Here is a 14,901-nt window from a genome sequence, read left to right as displayed (position 1 = left end):
CAAAACTTTGCCACGCTATGTTTTTACAAAGAACATTGATATCCTGCATTTTTTTTCTTGTTGTCAGGTAGAGCAGGAATGAAACTTTAGATTGTTTGTTTCAAACTTGTGAATAGCAGCAGTGGCTAATGAGCAAGACAACTAAGTCAATGAACGGGCAGCCCAACAGACGTGTACACTGAATGTTGGCCTTGCTTGTTCTTGGATCACACATTACAACTGAGGCTATTTATGTATCACTACCACGATCATAACTAATGGAACTCCTGATTTGATTCATTCTATATAAAGACCAAATGTGTGTAACTCCAGCAGTGGCTTGAGACTCGGCTGCTTGCCACCTCTTGAAGTAACGAGCCAAACCGACATCTAAAGCCAGATCCGGCTAGTTTGCCAAAATAATTTAAAAATGAAATTAACAGTCACAGGCCAAAGTTCTCTTTGAAGTCACATGTGAAACAATAACATTTTCATTGTAGACGGCGCCAAAGTGAATGCATTCCAGGTTAAACCTTGACTTAGAACCCTCAAGGCAGGATCAATGCATGAAGACAAGCCTACAGAAATTAATTAGTGGCCTGAAATAGCCAGAGAAGACCTGGACACAGAAAGCTTGCAAACGCGATGAGTGTCACACTGATTGATGGCTCATGTTTGGCCTCTGTCCAGATTGGCTGACTGCTGGTTGTCAGAGATGCAGCTCGACACCAATTTTTTCTAGAGGTGGGGGCTGACCATGTCATTACTAATCTTTATCTTAATGAACAATCTGATTTCAGAATGGGCCAAGGCACTCTAAGTCATTGCAGAAGCTTTATGTCATTGTTTGCCTAAGCTGACAATTTTGGGTCAGTCTGCCTCCTGTCGCCAACCTTATTTGTCTCCCTTTCTGTTCCTAAATGGCACATTCCTCCCTCTTTTAAAAGGCAAGTGGATAAGTAAGCACTCCGGCGTGCACTTGTACAAAGACAGTGAGTGATGGCTGATATTAAGTTTCCTTTAACATTAACTCATCCTGTGCAGAGCCCCGACAGTACAGTACCTGTGGGAAAGGCTTGCTTATGTGTCTGAACAGTGCTCTGTACACGAAATGCCTGGTAATGGAGGTGTGACAGGTAATTGCTCACAGAGTCACAACCAAAACACCACCCTGCAGCCACCTTCCTTCCTCACAATTTGAAAATACCACAGGTCAAAAGACTTGTCTTGTGCAATTTACAGGTAAGCCGAGGCCAACACTTGGAATGCGTTGGATGCAATTTACAACAGTTCACTGAAGAAGTAATTAAAACTAAAGTTTACGGCTCTTTAAATTACAGTGCACTTTGACACAATGCTCCCATTACTCCCATCGGTGTCGAGGCTTTGGAACATCACAACATACCCAAATGAGGGGCTTAATTGTAGCGTAAGAAGGTTTAGCCTTTCCTGAGAGACTCTGAGATACCTAAACCCAGAATGCTTTCATTTGAAATATGGTGAGTGCAGCAATTAAGTGGCTTTACCACCCAGAACTGACACCTCGGTGAGCTTTTCGGAGTTTTAGAAGGGGAGGCGAAAGTACCCTCCAAATCTTTTAGAGGCAGAGTCCTTCATCAACAAACTGATAATGGGCGGCAGCTAAATGAGTAATGGGGAGCTGATGCTGCCATGCAAACAGACACAGACAGCGCAGCCCTGCAGATTAATGGGTGAGGTGTCTGCCGTCCCAATGCATTCCCCTCATCATCCATCACCCTTCCCTGGCCACACGACTAGGCCGGTATTTGTTTGAATTATATTTCCCAAGTATAACTGTGAAGACATTACTTCTGCCGTCGCATAAACATCTCTAATCAATAACCGAGCCATAGAGATCTCATTCCCGGCACCTAATTATGGCCCTTTGAGCCAGCTTTCTTTATGCTTTGATGATAAATAGTATTGTAAAATAAGCCTGCAAGGACGTGATAAGATGAACACCCGGGGCTGTCTGCCCACAAACACATGGACCGATGATGAACCCAATTGTGACCCTCTGATTTAATCAGTCAATCATTTTAATTAATCGGCTATCTCCACAGCCATCATTAGGCTCATCAGATAATACCTACTTCAGCACTAATCCAGGTTGACATGGATGCCTTTTCTCCCGGTCACATTATCGGTCCCTAACTGCTGAATCACACTGGCAGACTGTTGAGACAGAGCTGATGATCCTCATCACTGAAATGAAAGCTAATACTCTGGGTTTGTGTTGCGGAGAGAAAACCCAGTGTGCCGTTTGCCGCTGTGTTGTCTGTGTGGAGCGGAGTAATTGTGAACAAAGTGCCAGGGGGCTGAACTCTATCAAATTTATTGACTACCTCTCTCTGTTGCATGACAATAACACTGCTCGGCACTACCCCACCTGCCCTCCCTCTTCGCTCTGTTGGCAGTTCTTGAGGTTAAGGCCACAACAAACCGCTGATTTACTGGCCCTCGGAACAAATGGGAGCAAGCACCAAGGGGGTTTCAAAGTAGTCTGCAATATTCGATTTCTTCTGGCTCCTCGTTCCAGGCTACTGACCTTTCAGAATAAGCAGATTCCCTCTCACCTCAGGGCCAAAAGCAAGGTTGATAAAGTCGGGGCCTTAATGCGCTGACAGCAAGAGCTTTTAATGAGTGAGACATACTGCATGTGCGCCCCTTAGGGAAGCCACCTCACCAAACTAATTGTTAGGTAAATTTCAGTGATATTTTGTTCCACCAGTGGCAGCTCTAGGCGGGACTCTCCCCACCCTCTCCTGCCGCAAAAGTCCGTCTCTCCAGGGCTTATCAGGCTGCTGCAGATGAGGAGCACTGTGAGGTCTGGAGAAGGTTCTAATCTGTCTTCTCTACTGTGCTGAAGCAGATACATGCAGAGAGAGAGACAGAGAAGGAGACAGAGAGTCAGAGAGTGTAAGAGAGAGAAAGAGTGAGAGAGAGAGAGTATTTGTACAAACGGTGCAAAAAAAACAGCAAGAGAAAGTAAGAGTTAAGAGAGAAATGATACAGACACAACTCAGTCAGCAAAATGATTCGATATCAATGGCTTTCCCTTCTGTCACATATGGGCCTTTTTACTGTTGGCAGATTTCAGCAGCATGTTTCCAGACTAGATGTTAAAAGCGCTCACAGTCTTACATTTTGGCAGTGTTGCTAATATTACCTTTTTATGAAGCTTAATTCAAACGGTATGTGTAAACAGCTGTAGCCTTGGCTCGGATATACCAGGCAGGGTCCTGTCGTGGAAATTTAATTTGAAATTATTATCAGCTAAAAAAAATATATATATATATTTCAAAAAGCACAGATTTCTTGCATTCAATCTTTCCTAATCAATACTTTCACACGATTATGACCCTGTGCCAAGTAAAAAGGGTCGATCACAGTGATGAACCCTTGGAGATTTATCACCAAACTCTGCAGTTCCCTTCATGTTTATGGCATATTTCAACAGTCTTTTTGCCTGTTGTTTCGGTTTTTAGGCCAGCAACTTCAACTCTTAACAGCCTTGTTCCCAGCCAGAGCACTGAGATTTTTCCAGTGACAAACGTCTGACAAACTCACGGTATCATACAGAAAACAATCGTCTTGGGAAGCGCTAGGCTCAGGATGCAGTAATGGAGCCCTTGCAAAATAGCATTGGAGGGTACTTGTTTTGGTGGATTATTCGCTCGCTGGGAGGCGAGCCCTGGCATTAAAATTCACAGAGTCACAGCAAAAGAATCAAGCAGTCCTGCCTGATTGCACTAGGCAGATCGATGTCAAGACTTGGATTTTCAGCTTGGTTGTTGTTGTCATTCCTTCACATAATGACAGGGACTGGAATGACAGTGGTGACACGCAAACAGCAGATATAGAGGGGATTGCTTACTGAAATATTCAGCCAATGAACAGCGCACTTCCTGTGAGTCAGACTAGTATACGTACCCCTATGTTAAGTGGTTTAAGGCTCAAATCAATGAAAAGGGCTCTTCTTTCCTTGCTGCTTCAGTCTTTAGTTTTTATTCCATCCATCCTTTACTTTCTGTCTGTCATCTAACGGTGTTGTGTTTGCTTGCCAGTTTGTTTTAGAGAGACACAATACATTAATCACTGTAAACAGACCATCAATTAGACCAAAGTACAAGTCTTTGGAAATGTTCTCAGCTTTACATCATAATGACATCAGGAATTTAAAAAGATCATTCAGTGTTTTCTATGTTCTATCTTTGGTAGGAAGTAGCTCATACATGCTGATGATTCTGCTTTGACTCAGCAGACTCTAGCCCACGTAATTATTTGAACAGGTGCTACAAAATATTTGTACCGGCTGCCAAATGTTAAGTTCTTGCACAGTTTTCAATTGTGTTACTGTTAAACATCTCTCTTCCCCTGCCTCCGTCTTCATTTTCCTCTCAGAGTTCATGTGGATTTAGCAGATGAAATCAATAAAGCATTGTAGCCTTCCTCTGGATTCACCAGTCGATCAGTTTCATGGGACGAGCAGGTGGTCGTCATGGCTTATACACTCCTCATCTGCTCCCACAGTTCACTGTGTGGGAGCAATGTGTTCCTTCCTAAAGACGTCATACTGCAAAACCAGCGTGCCCCCCCCCCCCAACAATTTCACAACTCTCTATTATTCTGATTAAGCCACTTCCTTTAGCCCTTTATGATGCTATTAATAAAAGCGGCTTTACAGAATGATTGAATAGGCCTGACAGCGTATATCATTACCATTTAATTAATTACTTGTCAATCCCACCTTGTGATGATTAAAAAGGATATCATTCGGTGTTTCACTCTTTTTCATTTGGAAAAGACAGTCTGCCACTCACTTTTCCCAATAAAGCCTAATTCTGATGAATTCCCCACAGGGCGAAGTAAAGACATGATTAATAGCATGCATGACTAAAATTGAAAAAAAGAAAAGAAAAGAAAGGGAGAGAGCAGTATGTAGTCAGGACTGCATCGCTTCTGAGTTATAAAGGCATAGTAGTGGGAGTCGATTATAAATACAAATTATCATACAAACTAATACAAATGATCATATAATCAATATAAACTTTTAAATATTATCTTCATTTTAGGGTGACACCATGGCTCACATGGAAATTATCCAACATGGACACAACAAAGTCATCCTCTTCTGCTATTAAGTTACTTTCACTAAAACTCAACATTTCCTCTCGATGTTTCAAATGTTTCAAATTAAAAGCCCAGCAGGTACGGGTGGCATTATGCCGCCTGAGTCACTGGAAGGCTTTGAATCTGAAAACATCCGTGCAGCGAAGCGCTATTGACAGCCACTTAACAGCGAGACTAGAATTACTGCCTTGTGATTGTGTGCCTCCGTGCACCTGTCAAGCTGCTCCTCCGACCCTTTTGGATATCAAATGTCATAACTTCATCATTTTATCCTATTAGATGTGTGCTGAAAGTAATCGAAATTATCGTAAGAATGCTTGATTTATGGTCAAAAAAAGGGTTTTGTGAGGTCACAGTGACCATTACCTTTGACCATTGTCCACCAAATTCTAATCAGTTCGAGTCATGTGTGCAACACATGAGAAAGAAATACCCCCAGGGTGTTCTTGAGATATCATGCTCAGAAGAATGGGACAGACAGACAAAACCAAAAACACGGCAGGCAAATTGAAAAATACATTGCTGTAAGTGTACTCAGTATAATGTGTCAAAGTAAGTCAGCAGTTGAGTTAATTCAATGCTCTGGTGGTCACTTCTTTACATTATCATACAATAATGCATGGTTAAAATTAAATCAGCACACCAACCTATATTGACAAGAACCTCACGCCAAAAACTCATTTCAACCTCACTGAGAAAAAAGCAAACATTTGCTGCTCCTCCTGTCACACACTTTTTCTTCTGTCTCACACTCTGCGTCATCGACCGTTTTCGAGCAACCCTCCATCACCTCTCCGGCTGAAATCCTGGAGCTGTACCTGCACCGTCTCGACACACATACACACACATACAGCCTTTCCTCTCAGCTTGGCCAGCGTGCGTTTTGAGTCCACCCAGTGGGGGATTTAGGAGTAGTAGGGAATCCATTGCGAAGCCAACTAATCCTTCTATTGAACTTGAAAATCACAGAAATGGAGTTACAAGCTTCTCACATGATGCAGATGATATAATCTACCTGTCTGCCTCTCGTTTCTGCCCACCCCGTCTCATCACACAACCTGTCCACGCTCTGCTACACCTGCCTATCTATACGTCCGCGTGTATGCATGAGCGCGTGGCTTTCTTGGCGCGCGTGAGTGATTTGATATGCACACATGCTTGTATGTGTGCCTCCTATGAGATCTCTGTCAAAGTCTTCATACAGCAAAATCCATCTGTCATGCCGTCGGTGACTTCTGATCCCCTCCTCCCAGTGAACATTAATGACCGAGCTTCACATCCTCTACCACCCACCAAATGAGAGTGCTGATTTATTACAGCTGGATGACAGACGCAGAGAAAGGGAGAGACGCGCAGGGGGATGTAGCAGTGGCGAGAGACGAAAACAAATAGCCAGATAGAGGGTGTGAGAGGAAGGTAAGAGGTAAATGGATGAATTGGAGAAAACAGGAAGACAGTGATAAAGAGCGAAGAGAGAAGCGTGAAAGGCAGCGACAGATGGAGGCAAAAACAAAGAAAAGTGCTTGCGAGTCCTCCCTCCCCAAATTGATTCTGACTGTCGGCCAGGGCGCCTGATGGATATCTGAGCCTTGATTGGAATTTACATGCCAGACACAACCCTCCTCCTTCCATCCCCCAGCACGCCCAATAACCCACTGTGCTCTCAACCTGCTTTGAGTGATAAGTGCTGGCATATTCAGCCCCAACAATGGCGCTCCGCAGAGTTTCTGAGGCCCCCAGAATGATGCATTGTTTATGAGCGGGAGTATCGTTTCAGCGGCTGATTAATGGCGAGCAAAGCTATCGTCAGCTGCCATCGCGCTGCGGGGGCACACCGGGCCCAAATTGGATGAGTGCAACAGGGAAGAGGAAAGGTGCTCAGTTGCTAGACGGAGTGGAACTATCACATCAAGATATTTCGTTTTGGCACAGGGTTTACTTTGCGAGCCAGCACACCTCCAGAAAATGGGAACTTTCAACTGCAGCAGCCCTGGGGAATCACTGTCATTTCCCAACTCGACACATCAATAAAAGTAAACAGACAACATTACTTCATAATCTGAGGCTCCAAACGGAATATGACCTGAATATAAAACACCCTTGTAAATATTTCAGAGGTAGAAGGAGGTTTGGGTGATACTGAAAGTGTTTTTTTTTTTTTTCTTCTGAAGGCTCAGAGAAATACAAGTTCCTCTTCTCTGGGCCTTCTTCACATTTACCTTCATGTTATGGTAACGCAACTACTCAGCCATTCGCAACAGCCCTCTCATCCCATGCATCCACTCACTCTCTACCCTCTTCTGTGTCCCAATGGGGGCAATGCAAGATTAAGTCTATCATCCATACAACACCTTATCTTCATTATTCAGGCTTAAGTGCTGGATCAATACATACAGGCTGTAACATACTACATATCCATTAACCATATGACTCGTACAACCAGAAATCAGGAAATAAAGATAATTAATAATTTCTTCAAAAGAGCCTAGAGAGGACGTTGAGCATGGAAGTAATCTTATTCTTCGAGACCAGGAGCTCTTAAAGTGTGGCCCATGGGTCAATGGCAGCCCTCAGTAATGCTACATAACGTTAAATGCATACATTAAATCATATTCATTACATTTCATAACTTTTACTTTCAATAGCCTTTATGTGATGAACTATTTGGCCATTGCATCAAACTCCACCCCCCGAACAAGCATTAATGAAGTTAGGAAGGACAACTTGTAGAAGGCTAGAGGTTGCACGGCAACTGGCGGCACACTGTGAGAGTCATCAGCATCGTTCTGTCATCAATGTCAGTTCTGTATTTTGGGATCAGCTCTTACATTGTTATACCTCGGGGGACAGGATTAAGTGATTTGCCTTATATGCAATCAGATAACTTTTTTGGTGCCCAAGAACTTTTTTCAAGTTAAATGCCATTATGAGACCAACCACAAATCCTACAACAAATTCATGGGTTTAACTGTGCAGCCCTCATTCACCAGGACTGCATAAATTGGCACTCATTTATCACTATTTTGAGACCCCCTAATGAGACCATTTTGACACATAATGACATTCACATCAATACTTAGAAGAAGAAGGACCTCGACAAAAAAATACAATAACATGCAACATACCTATGTTGCCTGTGCGTATGTGTAGCCTGCCCCTGACAATGGTGTGGACCGTCATGGGGCTGATGGCTGTCCGTTGGCCCAAATCTGCGCTAGTCAGCAGGGTGTCCTCTCCGACATAATCAGTGGTCAGAACCTCCACCTCATGAAGGGCCTGCACAGCTGACTTACCCTGACGCAACATGTACTGGAGATGCAAAAAGACATGGGGGGCGGGGATGATTAAAGGAACACAGGCTAGTAAGAAAAACAAAAGCACACAGACAGTAGGAACGGTTGAGAGTCTGAGTTACATGAATTGGGTCTTGTTCAAAAAACCCCTAACCAGTTGCAAACTACCGCCTTACTTCTTCTTCATTTAAATGCTTTACAAATATCAAGTGGCAAAAGCAAATCAATTCAACATCAAGATTGGGAAAAGAGTTGCAGTACAATCAATATATATAGCAGAGTTGAAACGACCAAAATCAAAAAGACTTTTCTCTGGGATTGGTTTATCTTAAGAGGTTAATGCGTCGGTCAAATCTTTAAACACAGAGTACACAGTGAGCAACGTTAAATAGTGCTGAGTTTGTTCATGCTGCGCCTCACTCTGGTGCTGGTTATTTTGTTTTTACAGATTTCAAACTCATCTATGCTTTTTCTATAAAAACAAACACTTTTTTACCAGCCACAACTTTTCCATTTGTTATTATTTGTGCTTGATCATACACAGTGAAAGCCTTTGGTATTTGACATTCTATTATCAGTGGCTGTTTTCTCTGCAATGCATGGTTCACTCTATTAAATTGTGTTATAACAACCTGCAAACATTGCAAGAATCCATGACAGACACTGCAACGAAGGTGTGCAAGGAGCTGACAATACATGCGTAAACAAAATGTGCTGTTATTCTTTTGTGTTGTTGAACTCGCCTTGTGATCTACACCAGGTGAGTGGGAATCAAGAGCATAGTAATGTCATACTGCAACTACTGAGTCAGTCTTTTACCTTGAGCTCTATGGCGGTAGAACCGATGAGGAGCAGTGAGTCGCTGTCCCAGATGTCAACGTGCATGGTGTGGAGGGCCAGGTAGCGCAGGAACCAACGCTTCTCTCCTGGCCTCAGGAAACCGTCATCTACTCTGAACTGCACCTGCAGGCCTGGAGAGCCTGCACAAGGAGAGAGAAGACTTCAGCACAGAGGGAAAAACACACACACTGTTCAAAACTGTGGACTTTATAAGAGAGAGTCCATGAGTTCTTAACTGTTGTACAGGGAGAACAGAGACTAAACAAACAAAAAACTAATATGAATACACATTTTTATTTCTTTTATACTGTACATATTTTTGTTTGGTTCATTGATTGCTACCTGCATGACAGGTCAAAATTACTTAAAAAATTGTATTCACTAAGCAATAATAAGTATAATAATAATAATAACAATATTCTTGATCCACATCTGGTGAACATTTTGGTCCTCTGCCTGTCCAGGGGTTCTATGCAAAGTGTATAGTCTCACACATGACTTCAGACAAGGAGTAAAGGTTTTTGCATTTCATACTCCGTTGATTTTCCAAAGTTGAAAAGCAACAGCTGAGAACTGCAAAGGATTTTTCAGATATCCAAGACTTCTGTCACAACAGTAACACACATACAGAGAGCAAAGGTAACTGTCGAAAATTGTCCCCTTTTCAAGACAGCCTGCATTCTCTGATAACTGCTCTTTTCTTTTTCTTTTTTTTTTCTTGAATCCATACAGTCCGAGTTTGAGCGACCACTTTTCTTTGCCTTATCCCTTAATGAAAATCTTGGGTAAGATGAATTGATAATAAAAATTGCATCCCTTGTTAGATGTGATCAGGGTTATATGAGCCAATATATCAAGCTGGGGATTTGGAAATTCAGAGACATGGAAGTGTGTGGGATCCTGTGTTTTTGGAGCCTGACCCATACTTGAGATTAAAAGTCATTATGGAAGCACCAGACTAAATAACCCTTTCAAAAGGTTCAAAAGTTTAACCAGTGTAATTGTGTCCAATAACAACAAAGCAGGTAAGGAGAAGAAGTCATCGATTTGATCCTTATTTTCACCTTTCCCTCCATCCAGATGGGTTTAAATTTCCAGTGAGAGCTATAATATCTGTAACCAGCTGTCAACCTACTACTACTACTGGGAGTCATTAGGTCTGATGATTGCACTGCATTGGAGTACAATAACCAGGGAGTATCAGGCCATTTCACAAAATCAGAAGCACCCCAGGGTTCCCATAACTCAAGATGATAATGACACTTAAAACACTAAAACCCTCAAGAATGATTTTATGAACAGCAGGAGAAAATCACGGCTTTAATCAGCACATCAACAATCAGAGCGGTGGATTTCCCTCTTGATCACTCAGAAGAAAAAAGGTTTTCTCTTTTGAAGAAAATACTACCAACACAGTTTGAGGACTTCTGCTGCCAGCAAATCCCATTTGATATGTAGAATTTATATCATTAGCTGTTTGTTATTCTGTTCACTCCTGCAAGGCCGCATACTGTACAGGGACTACCTCACCAGCCACTTCATTTTGATGAATTCAATTCAAAGTAAAAGCCCAGATTGATTTCGAGAAGGTGAAACGACTGCCCTGACGAATCTCTAATAATTCTTGGTATCTGACTCATCCTCTACATCCGAGCAGTTGACCCCATCAGCGATCCGACTCAGCTGGTGAGTGGGTACCATGTACTGTAAGCTGCAGCCCAAACGCAACCTACAGTGGCGTGTTCATGCTGCCGCGTCTATTAAAGGTGCAAGTGTGCCAACTTGACTCCCACAGCCGGGCTCCAACTCTATATCAAAGCGCCCACGCTGTCTTTCTTCCCATGACTTTAACATGCGGAGAGGCAGCTGGCTGGATAGAGGCGGAGTAATGAGGACCTTTGGTGACAGCTTTAAGAGACCAGCAAACCCCTCCACACGTGATGTGATACAAAAATTCCTCCTTTTTTTTTGGTTTGTGCGCCTGTGTGTGACTGGTTCTGGTCTGCTGTTCACAGACAGGAGATGCTGTCTGCCTTTGTGAGATGCGGCTGAAATCAGAACATATACCCCAGTAACATTCCGCTTTCTTCTTATCAAGGTAGAGAAGCTTTCGAAACAGCATTTAGGCCATCAAGAGACCTTATGTTGCCGTTCAATCTGCAGTGAAAGGTAAAAAATTCATCCGGGTGGACTGCAGCTAATTAAAAGAAGCTGAGGTGAGTTACCTTGGAGGTTTCACAGACTGCTGAGTAAAATCCACCCACAATGGAATGTTTTATTTTTCTGATCAGATATGTGAGAGGAAATAAAAGAGAAGGAAAAAAAAACTACTGACAAAGGGAACCTCTATTTAATCTAAAGTAGACAACAGCGATAGACTTTTACAGACTTGTTTGACAGTATTCAAGAAAAAACATAAAGAGACAGAGAGAGACACACAAAGACCAAAGCAGTTTTTTATGTTTCTGTGCTGCTTAAGAACTTATTTTCCTTTAACCTAACCTACGCAGACTCCCTCATCCCTTCCCCCTTTCCCCCTCCCCTCTCCCCAACCACCCGCCAACTCCCTCCTCTTGGACCATTAATTCTCCCAGCATGCTCTGGAGCTCGTGTGCAGTGGACGGATGGCAATGAGAACACAGAGGTAGAGTGGCAAGAGAGAGAGAAAGCAAGAGAATCTGCCATGTGTGTGTTTGTGCTCACAAGCGGGGAAGAGCTGACAGATCTGGCCCAAGGGTTTGTACAGGATTGTGTGCGTGTGTGCAGCTAGGTCTGCAGACGAGGAGCGGCACCCAGCAGAAACCCCCCACCCACCGTCTCCCCCTCAACCTGGATGGCACTGCCTGGTGTGTACACAGCAGACCAGGCAGGCTGAAAAAATCCTGCCGGGGATCAACAACTCTCAGAAACACTGTGAAGGCTGAGGGCAAAGAAAACAGAGAGGATGCACAGAGTGTGCAGATAAACGTAGAGACTGACGCAAGCCAGAGCACCGCTGAGCACTGAGGCACCATTAACCAGTTCATCCGCGGGAACAAATGGTGGCCACTTAGGGATTCTCACTGCATATCACAGATATGATGCACTTTATTGGATTTGATTGTTATTATGAAATTAGTCAACACTCTGGTGGTTTTCTGCAGGGACACCTAAAAGAAATAATGCACAACATTTTGAGAGAAGTAGAATTGCATTTTTGTTTTCCTTAAAAAATAGATGCTCAAACATTTTTGCTTGACAGTCATATTAACATATCAAAATAATATATAGTGCGTCTTTGTCCTCCAAAGAAAAACAGAGACATCAGTTGTTTCAGCAAACAACAACCGCATGTTCTAAGTGTATGTTCATATAGAACAGATCTCTGGTTGGAGTTTATAAATTATGACTGTTGTCTGGTGGGAGCAAAGGAGGAAGTGTTTTATTTTAGAGCCAAAAGGTAAACTCTGTCAACCGCCGGGCACTCCAAGCTCCTTTTACAGACCTCTAGTTACAAAGCTAACTCAGCAACCTAGCTTACAACAACTACAGTTAGTAGCAATTAGCAGTTCTTGTTTAAAGTATGAATTCAACAGGGGGACAGTTCTTGTATACTGCAGCTTTAATGAGTGCAATGTTATTCAAAGCAAACCACGATCTCTTTCCTTAACTCTGACCAGGTTGTTTTTGTCCATAAACCTCTAACATCAATGAATGTTTAGTATATAAAATATGAACCCTGTGAAAGTAAGGCTGCTAAGGCACAGGTACCTGAGCTATGGTTTGTCAATCACAGGTGTAAGGAGTTGTTTCACAGTTAAACTTTCATGCATATCAGATCAATAAATGACGTGTAGCAGTTTAATTGCTCTGAAGGGGGAAATTCTTGGGAAAAACAGAGGCCAAATTTATTAAACCAATGCTTGTGATTCGTCCTCAAACGCATGTTCTGTAAAGCAGATGCACCAGACTGGAGCAACAGTTTACATGTGATTTGTGCAAGTCCATGCAAGGTACATCTCTCTCCTCATTACGTCCACCAATGGTTGGTTGATTGGTTGGTTTGTCAGCAAGATAACGCAAGAACTATTGGACAGATTTGCATAAAACTTGGATGGATGATGGTTAATGGGAAAAGACGCCATTCATTTTAATTCACTTAAATAACCATTCACTTATATAAATTCTTCATCCTTCCTCCAAGATGTTTTTTTTTTTTTTCATTAATTTCTCAGGGAATAATGCATGGATCTTGAGGGGAAAGAAATCATACCTAGGTGGCTGATATCTATGACTGAGTAAAGTGGATCAAAATAAAAATACAGACTTAGGTACACACTGTTGAGTGCTAGTCTGGTTGCATGCTTTTAAGAGAGGATGGAACAAATAACAGCAGAAAGCATTGTTATTTATTCTGTTTTCCTTCATTCATATAAAATGTGTTTTCCTTCCTCATAAAACATTTTCAAAGCATCTAAGCATCTATTAGGTATTTCAAATCTCTCATTATTTACATCCTTGTTTACCTTCTAGCAATCATCTTTTCTATTTGTTTTTGGCGCACTGCAACATGTCTTTGCTCGTTACTGCCCCCTTCAGCCTGGTGGGTGATTCAGTAGATATCTTTGCAATACAGCAATACAGTACATTGGAATATCTGATTAAACTAAAAACTAGGGCTGTCAAAGTTAACGCGTTAATAACACCGCTAATTTTTTAACGTGCGATTAACGCTCAGTATATAAAAAAAAAAGAAACGTACATTGTTTGATTTACAGCCATCAGTGGCACCTGTAGTCTTGATCCAGAGGGTGGCAGAAGAATAAGAATGGGAATCAGATGAAGAAGAAGAAGAAGCAGGGTTGGCGGTTCGGGAAAAACACGGTGGACTGAAAAGCGAAAGCGAAAGGAAATGGAGAAAGGACTTATGAACGGCAAATTCACTTTCAAAACACTGCCAGATGGTTCGGTCGATAGGACAAAAGTTATCTGCACGTACTGTCGACATGAAATGAGTTACCATTGAAATACGTCGAGTCTCAAATATCATTTGCAAGCCAAACACATGGCAGATGCACAGAGCCCACCGCCCCCCTCACCAAAAGCAGACATCACCATGTTTTGATCCCATTTAGGGTAAAGGGATATTTTTTGAGCCTTTTATTTTCCTGCATGATTTGAAGTGTTGAATAAACATTTTCATAAAGCAAGCATATTTGCCCTTTCTTATGTTGTTAAAAGTATTAAGAACATGAAAAAAATACATTAAAATACATTTAGAACAGGAAAAACTGTGCCAAAAAAGTTGCGATTAATTTGTGATTAATCGTGAGTTAACTATGGACAAAATACGATTAATCGCGATTAAAAAAATTAATCGTTTGACAGCCCTACTAAAAAATATTGAGAAAAACAATTATTCTTTTACTATGTGAAGTTTCTCAGTTTTTAAACTATTCTCAGGACAACAAACTATGTGGCTGAAAAAAAATACAATATTTTCCAAAGGCCTATTTCCAAAGGAGTTTGTTGAGGTCTCTAACCTCATCTAAAGACAAAGAGAACTTTAGAAGCTAATTTGTGTAAAATGAGATGGAATTTTTTATAGATCACTCAGACTCATCCTTGCAAATGTAACAATTGTATTTGCTTTACT

The 14,901-nt window shown here is 42.0% G+C and overlaps 1 protein-coding gene across 1 annotated transcript in view; it reads right to left on the bottom strand.

Moving 5' to 3' along the window:
• nphp4 (nephronophthisis 4) overlaps window positions 1-14,901 on the bottom strand; it is a 170,456-nt gene that overhangs the window by 26,839 nt on the left and 128,716 nt on the right. Inside the window, exons 16-17 of the mRNA XM_030423642.1 lie at window positions 9,246-9,406; window positions 8,259-8,442 (exon numbers count right to left, since the gene is read on the bottom strand). Of these exons, the coding sequence (XP_030279502.1) occupies window positions 8,259-8,442; window positions 9,246-9,406 (345 nt within the window). The remainder of the gene's footprint in view (window positions 1-8,258; window positions 8,443-9,245; window positions 9,407-14,901) is intronic.

This window comes from Sparus aurata, chromosome 7 (genome assembly GCF_900880675.1).
Source record: "Sparus aurata chromosome 7, fSpaAur1.1, whole genome shotgun sequence".
Lineage (NCBI taxonomy): Eukaryota > Metazoa > Chordata > Actinopteri > Spariformes > Sparidae > Sparus > Sparus aurata.
This window is presented reverse-complemented; position numbering and strand designations above follow the sequence as displayed.